Here is a 24,521-nt window from a genome sequence, read left to right on the forward strand (position 1 = left end):
TGGTGGCCCTGTCATATGCGCATTTGATAGACAAAAAGTCGTCCCGCACAATAAACAAGCCGTCCCATACAACAAATAAGTCGTTGTTGACATGCTTTGAGGGGACAAAACTAGAATTGCAAGTTTTTGAAGACAAAAGTGGAATCACTCGACATGCTACAAATTTGGTTTTGGTGTAAACCGCCCATATTTATTATTATTATTATTATTATTATTATTATTATTATTATTATTTTTTTGCGACTTGACTAAGGAGGTGTCGAACTTTTCCTACAACTTGTGTTCATCCACTAAGTTAAAAGAAGTACTAACGGGGATCACATCATCTATCATACTCTGGAGCATTTAGTAAGCAAGAAACAATCGTCTATTTAACAACTATAGTGCACTAGAGAAAAACATTGTTCAAAGAAGTAAAGATTTTGAGCCAATTGTGAATCAAGAATAGCAGTGACGGATCTAGATTAAAATCTCAGGGGTAACGTTCAAAAATTTTCTATTACTGTATTTTATACAATGTAAACAAAACAATACAGAAACGTGATCACTCTTAGGGTTTGAAAACTTGAAATCGAGCAATTACATCATCTTCTTTATTTTATCAAATGTTTATCTTTCGACCGTACAAATTAAAGCATTGTTCAAATACTCATCACCCATTCGGTTGCACAAATCCGTCTTGATAATCTTCATTTTAGAAAAAAAAACATCTCTCAACGAATGCAGTTGCAATAGGTAAAACCAACGTTAACTTTAATATTCGACAAACCAAAGAAAAAGTGGCGTGCATTCCGGTTTCCACCGCACGAGCAACGTCACACATTTCACCCAACTTTGCAAATTTATCATCTTCGTTTAAAGGAATGTGATAAAAGGTCGTAAAGTTACCCGATATACAACCCTTTTCTTCATTATAAAAATAATTTGGATGCATCCCGAAAAATGAAACTATCTTATATGTGTCAAACTTAGAAAACGAATCATAAGGATTTAAACCATGCATATTTTCTAACAAATTAGTTGAGACCACACTGAATCTATTTACTATATTCACATAAATTGTCGTCGCTTCTTATAATATAAATTAGATAACTTGATAAATAAATTTATAAAGACTATAATATTAATTTAGAAAAAGATGTACTATATATAATAACAACAGGGTAATCAGATTTTTTTTTTTAAAAAAAGCTCATTAAAAGCTAAATTTTAATGAACTAAATAAAATAACAAATAAAAGTCGTTCAAAAATAAAGAAAACAAGTATATCGATAAAAAATATCTACTTTTAATTAAATTAGATTATATAACAAGGAAATAAATGTATAGAAGGACCATTTAAAGTTTGACCATTAAAATATTTAATATTAAATTATGTGTTATATTAGTGTTTCACGGTTCCAACTTTTGTTTTTAGTTTTACATTAAACCTATCAAAAACTTGGTTAACACTTTGGGCCTTAATATAATAAAGGCCCAACAACTCATGACATGAGCCAGCTACCACTAGATCATCTTTTTTATATAACTCTTACAGTTAGCATAGAGATGATTGGAAAATCTGGTTTTTAGTTTCACTATTTTTTTTCTCATCTCAAGTTCTATGTATCTACCGAGGATAACTAAAGAGGCCTCTTAGGAGTAACATCATATTTTTTCAGGGGTAGCGAAACACAAAAAAACGATGGAAAATAATTTTTTTGCACTACCGTCGAAAAGTTGAGGGGTAGCGGATGCTACCCCTGCCCCTGCCTATATGGCAGGTCCGCCCCTGAAGAATAGGTTAAAAGTGGTCGATTAAGGTTGGGACTTGGGAGTCTTTGTATAATTTTAACATTACTAGTAACTTAGTTTTGTTTTTGGATTCCTAGCACCTTGATCGGACCTTTGTTTTAATAACATTACACTCGTCGTTTACAAAAGAAAGGAAAAAATTTCAGTATTTTTAACTTTATATTCAGAATAATAATCGAACCGACCCGGTTCATAATCTATAAATGAGATTTTGAGAAAAAATAAATAATAAACTCAAAATCTTGTCCAATTATCAATTCAGTTCTAAAAGACAACTTAAATAAGACGGTTCTAGAGTACTTAATCAGATCAATTATGGTTGGTTAGTCATGGTTGAACCGGTCCTATTAACGTAGCATTTAATAAACACACAATTGGTTCAATTTAGTATGTTTTCTTGAGTAGACTAACAACACCCACCAACCAATGATTATTGTGGATTATTCTACAATCCATTTCATTTTAATTAGAAAAGTAAACAAATTTTCCATCTGATGTGAACACACCGACAAGTTGAGGATTCCTTATCAACTATGATAATTACTTTTATATATTTGACTAATACAAACACTATCCCAATTCCCGTACGTACATCAATCAAGCTACCTCTTGCATCATATCCGGCCCATTTACGACCCATATGATATGACCATTTATTGTGATTTAAAATTACGAGTGTAAACGAGTCAAGCTGGCTCGTGAACTGGATCTATAAGTAAAATTCAGCCGTTATCAAAAGACTTTTTTGGATCTAGGGATATCATGATATTTACCCAACGGTATTTGGATATATAAAACATAAAAGAAAAAAAGTTACTCTAATTTTGTACTTCACCGTGAAAGTTGAGAGGTATTCCTAGCACCCCTCAACCTCCGTAGGTCTGCCCCTGTCACTCATGAACTATATGACATCGATTCGTTATAAACTTGAATTGAGGTGGGCCTAAACGAGCTCAATAAAACAAGTTTGTTTAATAAGCGAGCTTGAGCTAAAGCTTCACTTATCAAGCTCATCATTTATGCAATAATTAATATTTAATGTACTAAATATATTATTAATTAATAAAGAATAAACAAATTAAGCCCCCCCCCCCCCCCCCCCCCCCATCTTAAAAAACGACTAAAATATCGAGTTAAAGCTTCAGAAAAAAAAAACTCGAAATGAGAGCTAGTCTAGGTAGTATGAATGGTACGGGCAGTATAGGCGTGTGAATAGTCTTGAAACGCAGCCTTTGACTACTATATGAGGTAGGTTGTATTCACTTTTAATTATTATGTTGTGATTAGACCGGGAAACCTGTTGTAAGATTTTGTCTTTGACTTTCATCTCCGTACGATCTTGAATATTGCAACACCACCCAGCAAACCATTCATTCCGATATCATTTCAATATTCAATATGATGATGGGATTCAGGTACTTCCAATCATGTGGAAGTTCAAATTAGTGTTTCTTTTTTATTTTTAATTTGGGTTGAATTTAATTTCAGGATGATGGGATTTAAGTTCAAATCATGTGGATGTGTTTTTGCTTTCACTGTTCATTGCTTGCTGATGATTGCAGTTGCTAAGGTTACTGATCCTTCTGAAGGTAAACCATTTGTTTAAATGTTTGTTTTGTATATAATTGTGTTTTGGGTTGTCATGTTTATGCGGTTTGATAAACCAGTCGTGTTTTTGATTGATCTTTTGGCCTAGTTAAACGGGTCGTGTTCTAAGTTGCCTTATTCAATCCGTTTAATTAAAGCATAGAGAATAATTTGATAAATTTCTGAATGCTTAAAATATTATAGGGAATTCTAAAGTTCACGGGTTTGCTAAATAAATATAAAAATTTTAACCGTAAATAAACACGTAAATTATCTCTATCAATGATTTTTTGTGTTTTAGGCTAAAAAGAAAATGACAGAAAATTACAAAATTCGGGGAAAATGTTGGTTGAAGAAATTCAAACTCTAATTTGTATCTGATTAATTAAACAGACAACTTTTACAACCCGTTTGAGTTGTTTAGATAAATGGTTAAACAGGTTGGGCTCGGGTTAGAAGATTTTAAGAGAGTCTGGGTTAGGGTTGAATTATTCAACCCTAACACAACCCGTTTAAGCAAAAAAGTTATCCGAAACACGACCCGTTTATTAAATAGGTTAGATACGCTAACCTAAAACCTGATTATGTTCATGTGTTTCGGGTCATGTCATAATTTGCCACCCCTAATTTATCAATAATTTTTCTAAATATTCAAAGTTTGCCAAATATTCTTCATCATGTTATTACAACTTTAAGACAACATAATCATGTTCAAACACTATCTCCTGCACACAAACTATATGCAGCATCTGCATTTGTGTGTCTAAACTGACTAATGTATTTCTCTTCAAATTTTATATGCAGTATCTGCATTGTTGGCGGTGAAAGGTAATCTAGTTGATCCAATGAATCATCTTAATAACTGGAATAATGGCGATCCATGCACCTCAAATTGGACCGGTGTTATATGTGTTCATAAAACCAATGTTGATAAATTCTTGCATGTTCAGGAAATGTGTGTTTTCTTCGCCTTTTGTCATCTCACTTTAATGGTTTTTTTTCGTTTTTGTAAATAAGCTTACTTTTATTACATTTTGTTGCAGACAACTACTAAACATGAATCTTTCGGGAAATTTATCTCCCGAACTTGGTCAATTTTCTCATCTCAGAATTTTGTAAGTCTGGTATTTAAATTTATTGTCAATTTTGTACATATCCTTCTAAGAGCTCAAAGTTTCATAATATCAAATTAATCCTATCAAAACACTGAAATTGTCATTGTCCTGTTTGTTTATTTAGTGAAACAGACTGTTAAAGAAACTGATTTTGTTTTATTTACTATGAAATTGGTAAAAGTGGCATTTTTAGTGTTTCGGAAGGGTAAATATTATATTATATTATGAATTTTAGCAGTGTGTAAATGAGTCAAGCCGGTGGTGAGCTACTCAAGATCAGCTCGCTAAAAAGCTCGATTCGAGTCAGGCTTGAACGAGTTCTTAGCTAGCGTGCCTAAACGGACCTGTTGTTTCGAAATATGTTATATAATAATTATTATTATTTGTAAAACTAGGATAAAAAAAAGTAAATATTAAATATTATGTTATACAAACAGTTTTTAATTATAAGTATGCATGAAAAATAGTTAAAAATGAACATTAAGTTAAATTATAAACGAGCCGATCAAGAGAGCAACTCGAGCTAGGGATCGGCTCGTTTGGAAGATTATGTTAATCTCAAAAGTTGAAATGTGTAGAACATAGAAGTTTATTTATATGATCATCAACTCTGGTTTGTGCTTTATTATTTGAAGAGATTTCATGTGGAATAACTTAACGGGAAGCATACCCAAAGAAATTGGAAACCTTTCATCATTGGTACTCTTGTAAGTAAAAGTTATAGCATTTAGTTAATTTATATATTTTATGGTCTAATAATCATCTAATTACAATCTCTGCAGGCTTTTAAATGGAAACCGATTGACCGGAAGTTTACCCGTTGAACTTGGATATCTTACCAACTTAGATAGATTCCAAATAGATGAGAACCAGATTTCAGGACCAATTCCCAAATTATTTTCAAATATGAGCAATATTAAACATATGTAGGTGAATTATAAAATCAGATTTTAGTTGAGTTTGTGTTTATTTGTATGTATAATAATGTGATTACATTACGCTCTTTTTCATTTTGCAGCCATTTCAACAATAACTCATTGACTGGTCAAATTCCTGCTGAACTGTCCAATTTATCTACTCTGATGCATTTGTGAGTTCTTTTAGTGATTTATTTAACTGTTTTATATTTTATTGGAGATTTTTATTTTAATAACTTATAAATAGATCGACATGGGTTGTTCTTTGGGTTTTTATTTATTTATTTTAAACAGATCATACGGGTGAAATAAAACTTTTTAGCCAAAATGGGAGCCGCTCAAACGGGTCAAATAGGTTCTGTTATTATAAGAACAAATTGCACGAATGGTCCCTGTGGTTTACATGAATTAAGGATTTGATACATTGTTTTCAGAAATTACATATCTAGTCCGTTAATTTTCAAAAAAAGTAACGCATTTAGTCCGTGGCTTTGTATGGACGTGATTTTTGTCTGTTAAGTGGTGAATGTCTAAAATACCCTTGTGTCTCTTTTTTCAAATACAAACACACACACACACACAAACGTGTGAACTTGTTGATTTGGATTGTGTTTTATCTTAGACATATCAAACGAGTCAGATAAAAGCTTTAGCTAAAACCAGAATGAGCCAAATTGGCCAAACAAGTCAAATGGGTCGAACATGTTGAAAATAGCCAAAAGCTAATTTTAGTTCTTAATGCGTGTACGGACTCCTAACTCAGTTTTAATCGAAGATTTATTAAAGTATTAGTTATATACCAAAAATTAGTTGTAGACCAAATATTGTTATCATTCAATGATTTAAATTATTAAAGCATTAACTTTTTAATGTCATATTTCTAGGCTTTTGGATAATAATAACTTATCTGGTTATCTTCCATCAGAATTTGGGAACTTTCCAAATCTGCACATACTGTAAACTTCTCTTCTTATTTATACCAATTTTTATACCATAATGAAATAAATAAATAGTATTTACTCATCTACTTGTTAATCTTATCTTACAGTCAACTCGATAACAATCACTTTAATGGTGAAATTCCTTCTTCATATGGAAACCTATCAGAATTAATGAAATTGTAAGTATTAATTATTCAATTTCTAATAAATCTATTTGTCCTTTTTGTGCATTATTTATATTTTTTTCCATGAAGCATAGTTTCTTAATAAGTTTGTTTTTTTTGTTTTTTTTATAAATGCAGAAGCCTTAGAAACTGTAGTTTGCAAGGAGTTCTCCCTGATCTTAGCAGAATACCAAGTCTCAGTTACATGTATGCCCATATTTTCTCCTCCATTGGCTGTAAATGTGTTGAGCTAGGGTAGACTCGGGCTCCGCTCATTTATCTTATCGAGCTGAAATGTTGAGCTCAAGCTTGCCTTGTCAAAAGCTCGAGCCGGCTCATTTATTTTTTCAAAAAATTAACTTTTAATTTTTATCTTTTTCTAGATTTTACGCACACTTACAAATATGTATATGTGTGTGTATACACATATATATGCATGTATATGTATGTATATAAATTTGGGTTTTAAATAAACGATCCAACAAGCGAGCCACGAGCCAACCATGGCTCCCAAGCCAGCTCGGCTTGGTTACAAATGAGCCTAAACAAGCCCATTTTGTGCAAGCCGCGGGATTTTTGAACATCCCTAACATTGAGTATGTGATCATTTATGTATGTGTGTGCATGTGTGCATGAGATGTGCGCGCGCGTGCGTATGTGTGTGGTTTGATTGATTTTGGCTGCTTAATTTGACAGAGATCTTAGCAGAAATAGGCTTACCGGATCAATACCATCAAATAAGCTTTCAAATAGTATGACAACTATGTAAGTTTAAAGATATTTTCTTTACATCATTTTATGGTTTTCTTATTATTTATCATGCGATTTGAATTTCAACCGATGACTTTAATACTTATGTATTGAAATGTGCAGTGATTTATCAGATAACTTGTTAAACGGATCGATTCCTGAAAGTTTTTCAAATCTTCCTTATCTTCAAAATCTGTGAGGATCTTTTTACTTTTCATTATTTATAAAACAATTTATAGGAAGTTAATCTATTTGCATGTTTCAACAATTGCAGGTCCCTGGAGAATAATTTTTTTAGAGGTTCCATCTCAGCTAATCTATGGCAGAACAAGTCGTTTAATGCAACCTCAAAACTTATGCTGTAAGAAATATTGCAAATCAAAAGTCCATTTTTCTTTATTGTTAAAGCTAATACTAAAATTTGACTCTTGAAAGTGAAAGTCAAACTCTAATTTCATCGTCTATACTTTGAATATGAACTTTGTTACTCATATCTTGACTACTTGTTAAAAATATCAACATTTGCTGCAGTGATTTTCGAAATAATAATCTTTCAAATGTTGAAGGAGATTTAAATCCACCTGTAAACGCTAGCCTAAGGTATGTCATCTTCTTCCTATGCTTTATTTATTGTTTCTTTCAGTATAGATAGCAATATGCCCGGGAGGGCTGGTTGGGTAACAAGTAAAAATGTGTGCGGGTCAAACTCGACCCGGAAACACTTTTCCCTCATTTTTAAGATTTTAAACAAATAATTAATGCATTAAATACAATTATAAAACAATACTTTACAATCAAAGTTTAAATCTTGGAACAAAATACACTTTTGGAGACTTTCAATCCGTTTGATCCGTCTGACCCGTTTGACTCATTTGACTCGCTCTTATGTCTATTCTAATCAATTCATTATCTTTATCAGGTTACAAGGAAATCCCATTTGTCGAAATTCAAGCATAATAAACAAAGATCAATTTTGTGAACCCAAAGAATATGAAGCTTTTATACATTCAATTTTCACCAACTCAACCGAATGTCGAGTTCAATCATGTCCCATAAACAATTACTTTGAATTTGTTTTGAATGCCCCAACCCCTTGCTTCTGTGCTTCACCTCTTATAATTGATTACCGCCTTAAAAGTCCAAGTTTTTCTTATTTTCCACCTTATCAAGACCAATTTGAAGTTTATGTATCTGACTCTCTTGGTTTAGACGACTATCAGCTAAAGATTGAGTCAGTTATATGGGAAAGAGGACCCCGTTTAAGAATGTCCTTAAAACTTTTTCCAAAAGTTGGTACCGAGCGTTCGGGTGTTTTTTCTACGAGTGATGTTTTACGGATCAGAGGGATTTTTACTACATGGGTATTTCCAGGGAGCCATTTGTTTGGACCGTATGAGCTTCTAGATTTCACTCTTGTTGGACCGTATGCGCATTGTAAGTAGTATTTTTTTGTATAGTGTGATTAGTTTCTTGTAGAGGTGGCAAGGTGGACAGGTTATGCAGGTAGGGTAACGGGTCAAAGTGGTTACTTTTTGTATGGGACGAAACGGGTTATTAGGTTGGGTTGATCTGATACATTTTTTGTATAAAAAGTTCTAATTTTTTTTTTCATAAATAATCAATGTTTGAAAGATGACTATAATATTTAGTTGCTTGGTAATAGTCCTTTTTTTTATTAAAATGGTTTAAGGGATTTTATACTTGTACTTACTAATATGCGCTTTGAGTGACTTTCAAGTTCAACTAGTTTTCTTGTTAAACAAGTCCAAGCTGCCAACTCTAGTTTCTTGTTTTTGTTAAAGCTAACGTTTGTGTTTTTTTCTTTTGTTTTTTTTGCATAAAAAAACAACGTACTTTCACTTTTGTAGTGTTTTAGTCATTGTGCTTTTTTTGTATCTTAGTCACTAAAAGATGGCTTATTGTCACGGTTACGTCATCATGACCTAAATGGGACAAAAAGCCACTTTTAATGACTTAAATGTACAAAAAAAAGTATAATGGCTAAAACATGTCAAGACTGAAAGTATTTTGACATTTTATGCAAAAAAATCCTTTCTTGCTAATTTAGTGAACGCTGAAACACCAAGAAAAGGTATACGAAGAGGCGTGCTAATAACCATTGTAGTTGTAGCGGTTGTTTGTGCTGTATTAATTTCTTCAATATTGACCGTTTTGATCAAGAAAGGGCATGAGAGGTACAAGCGCACGCTATCAAGAAAATCTTTACGTAAGTTTTCAATTTTGATGTGTTTCAGAAGTGATTGTTTGATATTAAGTAGTTAGAATAATATATTCAGTTGTAGAAGATGGTGTATGGCTGTGCTTATGTTGTTTGAATTCTTAGTAAAACTTTGTTTTGATTGTTTGGTAAATTTCATTTATTTGTAAAAATTAATAGATACAAAGAAGAAATAGGGGTAAAGTCATCAATTTAGATCAAAACAAACAAAACAAAATGTACCCAGTATATATCCCACCAATAGCTCTAACGCACCCGAAATCTTTAGTCTTATTATGAACAACTTCATTTGATGTTATTTATTATCTTACACTTTGCAGTCTCAAAACTTTCCATAAATATTGATCATGTTAAAAGCTTCACTTTTCAAGAAATGGCAACTGCAACTGCGAATTTTAGCGATTCATGTGCTGTTGGTCGAGGTGGTTATGGGAAAGTTTATAAAGGAATATTATGGGATAAGAAAATCGTGGCTATAAAGCGTGCAGAAGAAGGGTCGTTACAAGGCGAAAAGGAATTTTTAACAGAAATAGAACTTTTATCAAGATTGCATCATAGAAATCTTGTCTCTCTTGTTGGATACTGTGATGAAGAACAAGAGCAGGTTTCTTTTATTTTTTGTATTTCTTGCTATTTTTATTTTGTAATTTATTTTGTAATTTTGTTGCTAAAGTTGGAGAGGAAGTAAAAGTAATACTAGTGTTCTTGGATTTATGCAGATGCTGGTTTATGAGTTCATGCCCCGGGGAACATTGAGTGATTGGCTAAAAGGTATGAAAATTTGATCCTTGTATTCTAGGTGGGGGTGTAAACAAGCCTAGCCGTAAAGCTCAAGCTTGGCACGTGAATAGTTTTTCTAGCTCGAGCTTGACTCGGGTCGCTTTATATTTATCAATTAGTTTATACACATTTTGTAATTATTTTTTTATGTTTCTAAATTTGATGTCTACATAATATATATTCCTTAGTTATTTTTATAGGTAGGGCTGTAAACAAGCCGAGTCCAAGCTCGTCTAGGCTCGGCTCGGCTCATTTATTATTTATTTGCTAATTTATATATAATAATAATAATTACTATCATATTTAATATACTAAATACTAAATATATAAACAGTAGGCTTGTTTAGGCTTGCAAGCCAACTCGAGCTCCATAAGTGAAGCTCAAGCTTGGGCTTGACACCGTTTAAGCTCGGTTCGATTTGAGCTTTTAGTGAGCAGATCTCGAGTAGCTTACGAGCGGCTTGGCTCGTTGACAAATGCTGCAATTTTTACTTTTCTTGTATTCGGTGACAGCCAAATCTGGTGAAACATTGAGCTTCCGAACGAGGTTACAAGTGGCACTAGATTCAGCAAAAGGAATCCTTTATCTTCACACAGAAGCCAACCCACCAATATTCCACCGCGATATTAAATCGAGCAACATTCTTCTTGATTCCAATTTTGTTGCTAAAGTTGCTGATTTTGGACTGTCCAGGCTGGCACCAATCTTGGATGATAATGAAACCAGGCCTAATTATGTATCCACAGTTGTTAGAGGAACACCTGTAAGTCTTGTTTCATCTGGGCAGGTTGGGTGACGGGCCAAACGGGTTCTGGTCAACATAAATTCTGGTACGGGTAGGGTTGACCCGAAACAGAGTTTGTTAACAAAAATCATCTTGTAAATGGGTTCTGGCCAAACATGAAACTTGTTATGGGTTTGGGTCAAAACTGTTAAATTTTGTATGGGTTGGGTTGACATGGAATGCTTTTTGTCTTGAAAGTTTTAATTTTTTTTTATAAATAATTAGCGTGTGAAGTGGCGGATCAAACGGGTCCTAAGTTCTGGTACGCATTAAGTTGATCTTAATAACTTCTTGTCCAAGAAATTTAGGTTTTTTGTTTTTGTAAATAGTTAAGTGTGTTTTAAATGAATTTTCAAAATCCATCTTGTTTCAGACGGGTCAAACGGGTTCAGGTCAAAAACTATAACTTCTGGTACGGTGTGGTCAACATGAAACACATTTTGTCCAAAAGAATCTATTTTTTTATTATAAATATTTAACTAAAATACAAAACTTTAGTATTAAAAAAAAATAATCTACTATTTTGAATAAAACCATTTGGGGGGTTGTATGCGCTAGTAACACTTAAATTTGTTTTATGTTCTATTTGACCCGTTAGAGAAAAACATAACCCGGGTTGACCCATTTATAAGTTACTGGCTCAGATTTCATCTTATAAGTATTCAGTGTGCTAAAGGACCAAACGGGTTCGGGTCAAAACCAATAAATTCTACATGGGCTGGGTTGACATATGCAGGTTTCCCACTTGTTCATCATGCTCCCACCATTACATAAAATATTATGATTTATTTTCTAATTTGTTCCGCGCCATTCTTTTAACAAATTTGATATCATATTGCAGGGTTATCTTGATCCCGAATACTTATTAACCCATAAGTTGTCAGCCAAGAGTGATGTTTATAGCCTTGGAGTTGTATTTTTGGAAATTTTGACTAGTATGAAACCAATATCACATGGCAAAAACATTGTCCGCGAGGTATCGTTTGGTTTATTTACACTCGTATTTGAATTTCTCTAGAGGTGGCAAATTTAGCAGGTCGGGTTGCGTGACGGGTCAAAATGGGTAACTTTTTAGTAAGTTTCAAATTGGGTAAGTTCGGGTTGACAAGAAACAGTTTTTGCAAAACTGACCATAAAAATTGTATTCTTTCAGCAATAATTTGATTTAATTATTTGAATGCAACATATATTATATCTGTTAATATATGTTTTATAAATAAATCTGTGTTTTGCTTCTTTTAGGGGTGCTGAACAGGTCTTATTTTTTACTAGGGATGCTTAAGGGGTCGTGTTTGCTGATTGGCGTGTCCAACCCGGCACGAACCCAAAATTTTGACACAAACCTAAACATGACCCAAACCTGAAAATTTGTGTCAGAACGTGAATCCGAACCCGACACGCATATTCTCGGGTGACCCGAACACGACCCGTGTGCGACCCGAAAGTTTTTTATATTTTTGTTGTTTTCACATATTATTAATATTTTAAATTTACATTTTGACAACAAAAATTACAAATTTATATAAAACAGATACATTTTAATCATAAAATCTTACGTGAATTTCCTTTTTAGTTTTAAATTTTAATATAAGATACCAACCAATTTAATTTTTTACGTAAAACACTTTTAATATGATCCAAACTTTTTTAAGAGTTAAAAGTACACTTTGCAAAACTTTCAGCCCATTTGGCATGTTTTCTTGTCAGCCACCTTTTTTTAACCCATTTGACCCTTTAGATATAAGACATAACCCGAATCAACCAATAAATTTCATGGATTTATCATTTGATCGTAGACTTCTTTAAACAACAAACGCGCTTTGACTATTTTCAGGTGAATATAGCTCATCAAACAGGAATAATGTTCTCAATCATAGATAACAAAATGGGTTCATACCCTTCTGAGTGTGTTGAAAAGTTTGTAGCTTTGGCTCTTCGGTGTTGCAACGATAAGCCCGAAAAAAGGCCAAGTATGCTAGATGTGGTTCATGAGTTAGAGCAAATACTTGAAAAGATGCCCGAAACGGGTGTTGACTTTTCAGATGCCAAGTCAACCTCGTTCATGGAAACATCATCAACTTTTAATAGCTCGTCAATTGTCCCGGGAAGTGATCTTAACAGCAGGGGTAGTTCCGTAATTTATCCTCGTTGATGCGCCAAAAAGTTTTGCACCAAGTTTGACAAGCTTTACAAGTACAGGGACCAGATCAGAACAAAAGAAAAGTATGCTTGCATAAATTATTCACTTGTGAAAGTGTAAGCTTTACATGAGCTCAGTTAACCAAAGAGTTTGTATATTTGTATAGATAGGTCATAGGTGTGGGTATTATTTTTATTAGACATTCGAATTACATTGTATAGTTTTTGGTGAGTTGTACATTTTTCATACAAAACAATTAAAGACATAAATATATGCATTTGAATTTTTATTATATTATATATAGGGAAAATTCTCAAAATAAGTATTTATGAAAACAAACTTCTAGTTTTAGGTATTATTTGGAAAAAATTTCAGAAATAGGTATTATAAACTAGTCGTGACAAGTAGTTTGTAGAACCAATTAAAACTTGTCGCGTATCCTAAAACTAACCGTAACGAGCACGTTCACTAATCATTTACTCGTCACGGCTAAATAAGTTTCATGCCTCGTAATCAACGCCCACGAGTAATTCATAAGTCCTTTAGTCGCGACGACTAGTTTACCCAGTTTACATTCCCTGCACGAGTAATTTATTAGTAGTTAACTCGTCGTGACTAGTTTAACCTTATAATCTACTCGTCGCGACTAAAGGACTTATGAATTACTCGTGGGCGTTGATTACGAGACATGAAACTTATTTAGTCGTGACGAGTAAATGATTAGTGAACATGCTCGTTACGGTTAGTTTAAGACACGCGGCAAGTTATAATTGGTTTCTACAAACTACTCGTCACGACTAGTTAATAATACCTATTTCTGGAATTTTTTGCAAATAATACCTAAAACTTGAAGTTTGTTTTCTTAAATACTTATTTTGGGAATTATCCCTTATATATATGTTTATGTTTATTATCTTACTAAGAAAATATGCATTAGGGTCTTGGAGAAATTAGACAAACTGAGAAGGGTAATTTTTGGGGCGGCTCGAAGAAGAAAACAAGGATTAACCGGGTAAATTGGGATGAAAGTTATTGCATCGATAGATAGAGATGGACGTGGTCTGGGTTCATTACGTGAAGCGAACCTTGCTAAGCTATTAAAACGGTGAAGAGGCGTTTTACTCCCGGTTCTCGTCACCTTTTAACTTAGAGTCAAATAAGTTATGTTTTTGTAGCGGATCAGTTAGTGAAGTACTCGGGTGAAATTGTGGCACTTGGAGTTGACGTGCTAGCGAATACGACTAATTCTGGGCGACATGGTTTAGAGCGGGTGTTAGATGATGAAGCAAGGTTTTTGGTTAAGAGTCTTAAGATATAATGGTTGAAAGATGTTGGCATTGGGTTGAGTTGTTTTGCTAAAACTTGTAAATAAATTATTAGGTTCTTTTTTAATTTACGTAGCTGTAATTTGTTAAACTGGAAAAAATAATCCAATTACAATATAGAGGCAGTTAAATGGGCCACAAGTTGCGTCATCACCCTCTTTTCAAATGGCAAAACTTATCCTACTATACAAAGTTATAGTTCTTTGGCGTCGATAAGTTATTATGCAGGACCTACTAAACTCTTTTCAGAAACATAACAACTTCGAGGGCAGAGGACCCAAATTTATCAAAACCAAAAGTGGATTGAAGACGTGCCGATTTTCATCATAGGCTTTCTCGCACCTAGCAATTTTTTCTGATTCTGTCTTCAACACGGTCCACCTAACAATAAACCACATGTCCTTAAGCTCAACAAGGGAGCACTCTTAAGGTCCACACAAATGTGCTTTCAACTGCCCATTTGTAACACCCGTAAATTTGTGGGAAATTGAATCACTTGTAACACCCCTTCATTACTTCTACGTGTTTTGAAGGGTTAAACTAGATTTAATCAAATATGATGGAATGCGATTTTAAATGCAATGCATATGCTTTAATTGACTTGAGGGGACCCGATTGTAATTACACGGAAGATTATTAATGAAACTTTGGGAGCAAGGAGTCGATTTGAGAACTAGGGGGACCAAAGTCAGAATTTGGTGAATTGGACAGCCAAGAAAGAGAGCAAGAGAAATAGGATGCACGACAGAGGTGGTGCGAGTCAATGATTTCATCAATTTTCGGGTAAGAACATGCAATCCAAACTTCAGTTTTAACGACGGTATACGTGTGGTGATGGTAGGATGTTTGATTTCGTGATAGGATTTTTTTGTTCTCCAATTTTAATTGGTGGTATGGAGGATTTGGGATGTTTGGAAGGTTAAATGCTTTACTTACGTGATAAATAAATATTTTGATATTATATTATTATTTATCATGTTGTGAGGGTTAAATATTTTACTTATATTATATTCATTGAAATATATTTATAGAAACATGAATTCGCTCAGCCTAACTGACTTTGTATTCATGCTAGATTTGTTGCAGGTTAGATGGATGTTGGATCACCACCTAGATGTGTTAGAGGCTACCCGACTTTTGAAGATGACATTTCTAGTTGAGAACCATATTTATTAAATAGAGTTATGACATTTTTTTTATAGAATATTAATTAAAGATTGGAGCATTTTATATTGGTGAAGTTTTGACACGCAATTTATTTATTTTGATTTAAATCTTTCCGCTGCGTAGACTCAAATTTTGAATTAAACAAATATACAATTTATTTCAAATTTATTTATATTTATTTTCAATTAAGATGCTTCATGTGTTTTGGGAATTTGATTTTGAAAGACTTCCGTTGTTTGTGTTTTCAGGTTAAATAACACATCAAAATTTTTTGGTAACTTTTATGGTATGATATTCCAATTGTTTGACCCCTGGATTTTGGGGTCTTACACCATCCAAACACAAGAATGCCTATTGGCCAAAGAGTGAACCTCCCTTCAAGTGGATCCGATAAGAAAGTCACAGGAGCCTCTTTTATTTTTGGGTGATGGTGGCTGTCGCGGTGGTGGGTAATGGTCGTTCTAACACCCCGGCTAAAGCGAAAACGCCTGAGTGTGACGTACAGATTGCTCAAACACACGTGACACTATTAAGTGACTATAATAACATTATTTCATTTAAATCTTCATATAGCACAAGTTTATCAAATAATACAAGTTGTAAACAAATAAATAAACGAAATGATAAGTTGTTCTTTGAATATCCTATAAGCATGCTATGTGTCTTCTAACCTTCATCCTCGTATCTCTACACCTGTAGCATATGTATAAAATAAAGTCAGTTATGAACATAGCCGGTGAGATTCCCACAGTTTGATATAATACGTAAAAGCATACAATTCCACGAAACTTGTGAAATGAGCACATAAGTGTTCTTTACACTCGATGGCATGGACCTTAGAGTAAAGAACAAATGAGGTCCTTTCCAGTTGGGGATGCCAACGTACTCGGATATGGGGTCCTTTTTTCACTCGATACAAATGGACCTGAGTGCAAATGAGGCGTATGATCATACTTATTAAGGCAACCACTGAGCAAGTAATCAAGTAAACACACAAGTCCATGTAATGAATTGTAGTTTGTAAGCAATATGATAGATCTTGAGGTTTTGAATAGGATACATATACAACCCCCAAAGATATGAAAACGTTTAAAAACGGGAGTGTGAGAAACTCACCTTATGAATTAAGATGCTATTGATAACCGAAAGCGTCTAAAAGATTGTAATGGCGAACGAACCGAAAGCGTCACAAAAGCCAAATTGAACGATCCGCACTAGCTAGGATAAATAAATACGAGACTCAATCGATAATCTAACGGGGTTATATATTGCATAAGCTTATATTGTAAGTTATGAATTATTTTACTAGTTTTATAGATTTTGATTATTATATTAATATTTATGTTTTAATGGAAACGCGATTAATAATATAATATTATTAGTTATTGACGAAGACGCAAAGTTAACATGTTCAGGGTTCTTTAATTGATAATTACAAGTTGGAAAATACTTAACGTTGTAATGAAATGAATTTTAAATGATTTAAAGTAGCGATCGAAGTTAAATAATAATCTTAAATTCACATTTTAAGAAAACGGGCATTTGGTTTTTAAATGAAAAAGGTGAAATATATTTTATAAAATTTTTATTTAATTTAAACTGATTTTCATGATTTTATTATGATTTTTAAATGATTATAATTAATTAATAAAGAATAATTGATTTAATAAAACTGATATTAAAAAATAAGGTTCTGACTCGGGTTTCAAACCCGGGTCTCCATGTTATAAGGGACAGGTCTCAACAAAAATTCGAAAATTCAAAACGGGTCGGGTTTGAAAAGTAACGAATGTTACAGCCGTGGGCAGCAGGAGGTGTTGGTGGTTGGCGATTTAAGGCGGGGTGACGGGTGGCTATGGTTGACGACAAGCGATGGTGGTAGTTGGGGGGGGGGGATGGAGGTGTTAGGTATTGGTGGTGTGGTTAGCGATAGCGGTGGTGTGTAGGTAGTTGTGGAGGTGGATGGCGGCGGCGACTGTGGTGGTGGCTGGTAGCGGTGTTCGTGGTGGTTGGCGACAACGGTGGTGGTGGTGGCGACGGGAGGCGGCAGTGGTGGTGGGCGGCGATGTCGGTGGTGGTGGCGGTGGGAGAGTGGTGTAGGGCGAAAGAGATAATGGAATGAATTAAAATCAAGGGGGTTCGATGGAATGAATTTCAAAGTATTTTTGAGGGAATGAAATGGATGAGATAATAGGTGATTCAATTATATTAACGAGCCAAAGACTTTTTTTTCATTCATTTGTAATGGTTATTTCATTCTGCATCTTATTCCTATATGTCAAACACTACCTTAGGATCTATTTGGTATGTGGTAATGGAATGAACGAGAGAAAAGAATAGACAATAGGAATGAAATGAACAAGAGACTGTAATCGATCATTGCTATTCCATTGTTTTGTTTGATTATCCTATAAAAATGGAATACAATTCATTATAATATAAATGCCTACCATCTAAAAAATGAATTAGCAATTCTCACAACTTAATCTAATTAAAAATTATAAACAATAAGTCATTCAAATTTGCGTGAGATTTTTAAAAGAAAAGTATAACGGTAGTTTTGTCCTTTTGCCTCTAATTTTATGAAGCCCATAGGATGCACGTCTAAAAATTGATTATGCGACATTGAATAGAATATAATGTTCTCATATGTTATATATTTATATGAAGTCAAAATTTGTGTACACGGTATATAAATGTGTCATTCAATCATTCAAAAGGTTACGATGATAACATTCAAAAGCAAAAACAACATTACAATCATCACTCTAATATATATATAAATTTATACCAAAATGTTGCTAATTAAGAAAATATAAAATAAACTTCCCTTCTGCTTTTAAAGTTTTAATAGATGGTGTGAAAGTGAATTCACATGATAGATTTCACCAATAATATCTTCTTATATCAACATCAATATTATCATATATCTACTGAAGAAACACTAAATGACCCCGGCAGATTATGGATAATCTTAGGGTCAAGTAGATGTTTCCCACGAGGGTTAGGTCCGGCAAAGATGGTTATTCTTCTGATGACCTGCAAAACAGACACCGTGAGCTCGTCACTGAGAAGGGGGGTACCTCCTTGTGACCACCCTCCGGCGTGAGAATCAGACTAGATTGCTCTGAATATAAATGTATATTAAGAGAAATAACTAGAGCAGATAAGATATGTGATGGTATAAGATAGTATATGATACCGTTCCAAGGTGTTGGAGTATTTATAGCCGAAGGTAGGTTTCCAAGCAGGTACAGCCAGCTGTATAATATTCCTTTTCTACCAACTGTGTGCTACGCACGTGCCATGCTGGTGATTGGTGGGTAGGCAGCGGCTGATAGTGACATGGCCGGCTGTGTACTATTCCTTTTCCACCAACTGCAGGCTATGTACGTGCCACGACAAGGGTTGGTGAGTAGGCAGCGGCTGATAGTGACATTTTGTACTAGAGCGTGCTCCTCGTCGTACTGTTGTCAGTGAGCTGTCACCCTGTGATTGGTTCATGGGCTGCTTTGGTCAGATCTTGTCTATTTTGTCCATACCTTGGCAGGTATAGTACAAAAGATCCTCCAGAAGCGTACGGACTGGCTCATTTGGGCGGGAGTATTCCCGTCTTGCTCATTCCTTCTTCAGGTGACATTACTGAATTATTGAGAGTTAGTGCCTTGTGCGTGTAGCCTTGCTATTAGTGCGGGTAGCCTTCCCTGATGGCTTGTATCCGCAGAAAAAATCACCGCCGGCTCAGTGAATGATGCAGTAAAGATGGCACTGACAGCCGGCGGAGATGACGTCACAATTGGAACAGTTGCCTCAACGGGATGAGCAACTGAACCAACAATGCAAACAGGCGCAGCCGCCTGGGTCATCGCCTCGGGTAGATTGACCAAACCTACCGTCATGGGTCCAGAGATGCTCCTTCCCACTCCACTCTGGAATGCGGTTGCATCCACGCCTGCATGAAGACAAAATATTAAAAACAATAGCGGAAAGAATTGCGGGTAAGATTAATTTATACTTACGAGTTTTCTTGAGCTTGAAGGTTTTGACAGGCGGGGACGAACCCGATGGAGCCGGCCTCTTCACGCCGGTCACCGTCGTCGTACTGGGCTGCCCGGAGGTGACAGCTGTCTCAACCTCCGGAACAGTGGTCTCACCATCACCAGGGTTCCCCACTGCCTCCTCGCTTTCGGTCTCCGAGTCGGACCGATTTCCCTGATCGGCGGTGGAGGCGACCTTCGCCTTGCCCTTCACACCGGCAGCTTTCTTCTTCCTCACGAAGAAAGGCCCATCTGCGGATCCCTCATCAGAAGATGATAAAATTAGGGAAACTCCAGCAGAGGTTTGAGCATGAAGAGGGCGAGGGTTAAAGAATCCCTTACCTGGCCGCGTAGCGCTCAAAATCTCGTGGCCCGGCGGGTAGACCTCCACGAACCTATCCGCCGTTTGCTCCAGGATGGGCAACTCGTTCTCATCAAGAGCACGAGTACCCAGCCGAGCGGGACCACCGCTCTCACGCGGTTGCAGAAGAGATTGCAAGTTGTTTCCCTCTGAAAATAAACAGAAAAACAGTTAGAAGAAAAACCCTAAATCAGCAAAAAGATATGGAGCATACCGTAGGGAATAGAATTCGAACCGTATTCAAGGATGATAGGTACTTGCGGCGTCCCAGAACCGGCATCCTTCCATACCCGGCTCATCCCGAGCATCACCATCCCAGACTCCGCAAAGCGGTAAACCGGAGTCTGGATCCGGGAGATCTTGGTAAACCATTCAGTCTCCTGGTAGTTGGAGGCGTGAAGGTTGGGGAGTGCTCTCCCGTTCTTGAACGTCATCGCTTTGGGGACGACGCGAGCGGAGATATAGAAAAACTCCCGCTTTCAAGACCGAAGACTGCGCTCGGTAGCATAGATCTTCAAACCCTTGATCCGAGTGACCAAGGTATACCAGCCCTGGATGCACCTCCAGGAATAGAAGGTCATCAGGCGGTCGACGCGGGGCTCAACGCCCAGAATGCGGCACACCCATTCAAAGTGGCGAACCTTTGCGATCGCCATCGGGTGCACCTCCGTCAAATGTACACCGTGTTTCTCCAGAACACGGTATACGAACTTCGTTAATGGGAATCTGAGATTCCCATATAGGAAGGATGAGGCATAAACCCCTATCTTACCCTTTGGGGCATCGTACACCGTCTGGTGAGGCTCCGGAAACTCAGGCTCGTAAGGATCGAGCATGAACTTCTTGACGATATAGCTGTATAGATCGACAGAAAGAGCACACTGGCACTCGCCAGCAGTACTCTTATCGTCCTTGTCAGACGCGGACATCGGGTTCTCAGGGTATACGTCGGACTCTTCGGCAGTAACCTCAGGATCATGAGTAGAAGACATTTTGGAGGTATGAAAGAGAACGATTTCAGGAGAATGCTCGGCGGAAAAGTTAGAGTATTCGCCAGAAATTGTTTAGAAGAAGAAGAGTGAAGTGAAGGTGTAAGTTGAGATGCATCCTCTTCCCCCTTTATATACCCATCGCAATGAATGCGATGAGTTTAATGCGGGGGAGAGGGAAAAGCGCAGGCACAATGAGACAATGACACGTGGAAAGCAAGCTGGCAACAGCTGTCGACCGGACGCGTGCCGTAAAATTCGCGCCCACGTGCCCGAAAACTCGCGCCCACGCACCTGAAAAAGCGTCTGGAATGACCATATACTGTCACGTCGCCATAACTGCCTGCACGTCCTGAAACTGTCAGAAGAAACTGTCGGACGACGCTAACGTCCCTTCAACAGTTTGGACTGTTCTGATCCTTTCACCAACTCTTCGAATTTCAAAAAGATTCAAAGATTCAAAAATAAGAGGGAATATACCCCCTTACCTTGGTAACCAAGAAACTGTAAGACAAGTGCGGGTACAGTGTCAAGGCGAAACCCTTCACATACTTAGCACCTGCAGGGAATTGAGGCCAAGAATACCTTGGTAACCAACAAACCGTAAGACAAGTGCGGGTACAGTGTCAAGACGAAACCCTTCACATACTTAGCACCTGCAGGGAATTGAAGCCAAGAATACCTTGGAAATCAAGTAACTATAAGACGAGTGCGGGTACAGTGTCAAGGCGAAACCCTTCACATACTTAGCACTTGCAGGGAATTGAAACCAAGAAGGATCTTCTGGGCCATGCTTGTGGAAAGGGAAATAACATCCCCGCATAGCGGGAACGTTGACAACTAGATTGTTTGAAGCTCCAAGATGGAATTGGTTGTTTAACATAATTGATCACTGTCTAAAACTACCAAAACCTCGTGGAGAATCTACACAAGTGAAACTCAACGCTCCTGACTTGCGAGGAGGTTACACACCTACCCGCATCATACCCAAAGATCAAGCAGAAAAGTCAGGAATTTCTGCACGTGACATTAGGAAAACCGCGGGAAGAATCCCCACGGAAAACCTTAAAACTAAAAACCCTTTTCAAAACCCTTTGCTTAAGTCCAAAAGTTCACCTCACTTATTAACAATTCATGAGAAGAACATTGGACTGGGGGGACTTGAAGAGGTAGGTCCCAGCAGGGCCCAGTTGGACCCGCAAGACTACCTTGAAGAGGGACGTCTGCGCAAAGACCAACTGGTTCCGCAGGACCCACCATGCTCAGAGAGATGAAGACCTTACGCGCAGTACGCCAGCTGTTCCCGCAGGAAAAGCCTCCCAATGGTGAAGTACCCCGCCTGTTCCCGCAGCTGCGGATACAAGCCATCAGGGAAGGCTACCTGCACGAATAGCAAGGCTACACGCACAAGGCACTAACTCTCAATAATTCAGTAATGTCACCTGAAGAAGGAATGAGCAAGGCGGGAATACTCCCGCCCAAATGAGCCAGTCCGTACGCTTCTGGAGGATCTTTTGTACTATACCTGCCAAGGTATGGACAAAATAGACAAGATCTGACCAAAGCAGCCCATGAACCAATCACAGGATGACAGCTCACTGACAACAGTACGACGAGGAGCACGCTCTAGTACAAAATGTCACTATCAGCCGCTGCCTACTCACCAACCCTTGTCGTGGCACGTACATAGCCTGCAGTTGGTGGAAAAGGAATAGTACACAGCCGGCCATGTCACTATCAGCCGCTGCCTACCCACCAACCACTAGCATGGCACGTGCGTAGCCCACAGTTGGTAGAAAAGGAATATTATACAGCTAGCTGTACCTGCTTGGAAACCTACCTTCGGCTATAAATACTCCAACACCTTGGAACGGTATCATATACTATCTTATACCATCACATATCTTATCTGCTCTAGTTATTTCTCTTAATATACATTTATATTCAGAGCAATCTAGTCTGATTCTCACGCCGGAGGGTGGTCACAAGGAGGTACCCTCCCTTCTCAGTGACGAGCTCACGGTGTCTGTTTTGCAGGTCATCAGAAGAATAACCATCTTTGCCGGACCTAACCCTCGTGGGAAACATCTACTTGACCCTAAGATTATCCGTAATCTGCCGGGGTCACTTAGTGTTTCTTCATCTACTTATATCAACATCGTGAGACAAGGCTGGTAAATTGGTATCAGTTCATCATTTATCTTTATTGATACATAAAACATATAACTGAAACCATCAAAGCCAAGCGTTAAATGAGTCATTTTCATGTTTGATAATGTTAAGTACATTGTCTCTGACTTGTTAAACACAATAAAACACGATATACCAGCCAACAACTTTATTGAAAACCAAGACTTAACAATAAGCTAGCCAACAAAACACCAAAATACCCGCAAGTTGATATTTAGATGAACTTGACATTCAATTATGTCTAAAAATATGCAATTCATCATAACCATATTTGTAGTCAACAAAATAAAATAAAATAAAAAACGTTCAGAAATGTGCCTAGTCATCTTGTATATAACTATATAAGCAACACTTGAAAAGTTTTCCCACCGAATTTATATCCCACAAATTTTCTTATATTTCTACATAAATCATTTATTTTCGCATTTATTTCTGAAAACACTTTAGTACTTTAATAAATAATTTAGTTTTTTTGATATTGCATAAACAAAGACAATATAATTAAAAGTGTGTATATATATATGTATATATATACACTTTATTACTTTAATAAATAATTTAGTTTTTTTGATATTGCATAAACAAAGACAATATAATTAAAAGTGTGTATATATATATATATATATATATATATATATATACGATTCAAACAAAAACAATTATTTTATTAGAAGTGTAAGAATGCTTTAAAATAAAGAACGCCGCTAAAATAGGACACTATATCATGTAAACATGATGCTATACAATTTTTAGAAAGATATAATGGTTTTAATAATCCAAATTGTCACCTTTTGGTTAATGTCGATCCCAACTAGCACTCGTGGGAAGAAAAGGTTGAGTCTTCCGTGAACTTGCACTCGAGTGTGTCGTGGACGATGGGTGCATTCGGGAGCTTTCAAAACGTTCATTACATTTCGCACACTTGCCTCATCGTAAGTTGCCTTTGTGTATTTTTACATGGCGGATCAGTTTAACTTTGTCCTAGTAGTTCGCACGGATGGTATAACTAACGTGTCATGGTGCATAGGTGGGCAGTCACTTAGTGGCGACTGGCGAGGCAGACTTGGCGTAATGTAGAACACAAGTGCGCACACATGGTAGACCCAAAATTTGTGGCATGCGAGTGACAGATTCAAAGATGTGTGGCGCGACGGATGGCACGAAAGTGGGACCCGTGTAAGGTGGCACGCGCATGGCGGACAAGTTAGTGCGTCTCAACAATGCGACGCGTGTACCAACG

At 36.4% G+C, this 24,521-nt stretch overlaps 1 protein-coding gene across 1 annotated transcript; it reads left to right on the forward strand.

Annotated features, from left to right (window-relative positions):
* The first annotated feature begins 3,280 nt into the window (after window positions 1-3,280).
* On the forward strand, window positions 3,281-13,378 carry LOC143635724 (putative LRR receptor-like serine/threonine-protein kinase At1g06840). Its single transcript, XM_077103482.1, has 20 exons — window positions 3,281-3,383; window positions 4,186-4,336; window positions 4,425-4,496; window positions 5,132-5,203; window positions 5,279-5,422; window positions 5,515-5,586; window positions 6,298-6,369; window positions 6,462-6,533; window positions 6,657-6,725; window positions 7,215-7,283; window positions 7,392-7,463; window positions 7,543-7,629; window positions 7,800-7,868; window positions 8,188-8,702; window positions 9,337-9,495; window positions 9,828-10,111; window positions 10,227-10,278; window positions 10,801-11,051; window positions 11,914-12,048; window positions 12,907-13,378. Exons 1-20 carry the CDS (start codon window positions 3,284-3,286, stop codon window positions 13,222-13,224), a joined length of 2,835 nt encoding a protein of 944 aa, XP_076959597.1. The 5' UTR covers window positions 3,281-3,283; the 3' UTR covers window positions 13,225-13,378.
* Window positions 13,379-24,521: the final 11,143 nt, after the last annotated feature.

The sequence above is a fragment of the Bidens hawaiensis genome, unplaced genomic scaffold (genome assembly GCF_021521415.1).
Source record: "Bidens hawaiensis isolate Kalapana, Puna unplaced genomic scaffold, B.hawaiensis_p1.1 tig00007678_1, whole genome shotgun sequence".
In the NCBI taxonomy this organism is placed as follows: domain Eukaryota; kingdom Viridiplantae; phylum Streptophyta; class Magnoliopsida; order Asterales; family Asteraceae; genus Bidens; species Bidens hawaiensis.

Excerpts from the sequence above, each read along its gene's own strand:
- LOC143635724 (XM_077103482.1), top strand. The coding sequence starts at position 3,284 with ATGATGGGATTTAAGTTCAAATCATGTGGATGTGTTTTTGCTTTCACT. Across the intron at positions 5,587-6,297 it reads TTATCTACTCTGATGCATTT|GCTTTTGGATAATAATAACT; the intron begins GTGAGTTCTTTT and ends TCATATTTCTAG. Across the intron at positions 7,284-7,391 it reads TCAAATAGTATGACAACTAT|TGATTTATCAGATAACTTGT; the intron begins GTAAGTTTAAAG and ends TGAAATGTGCAG.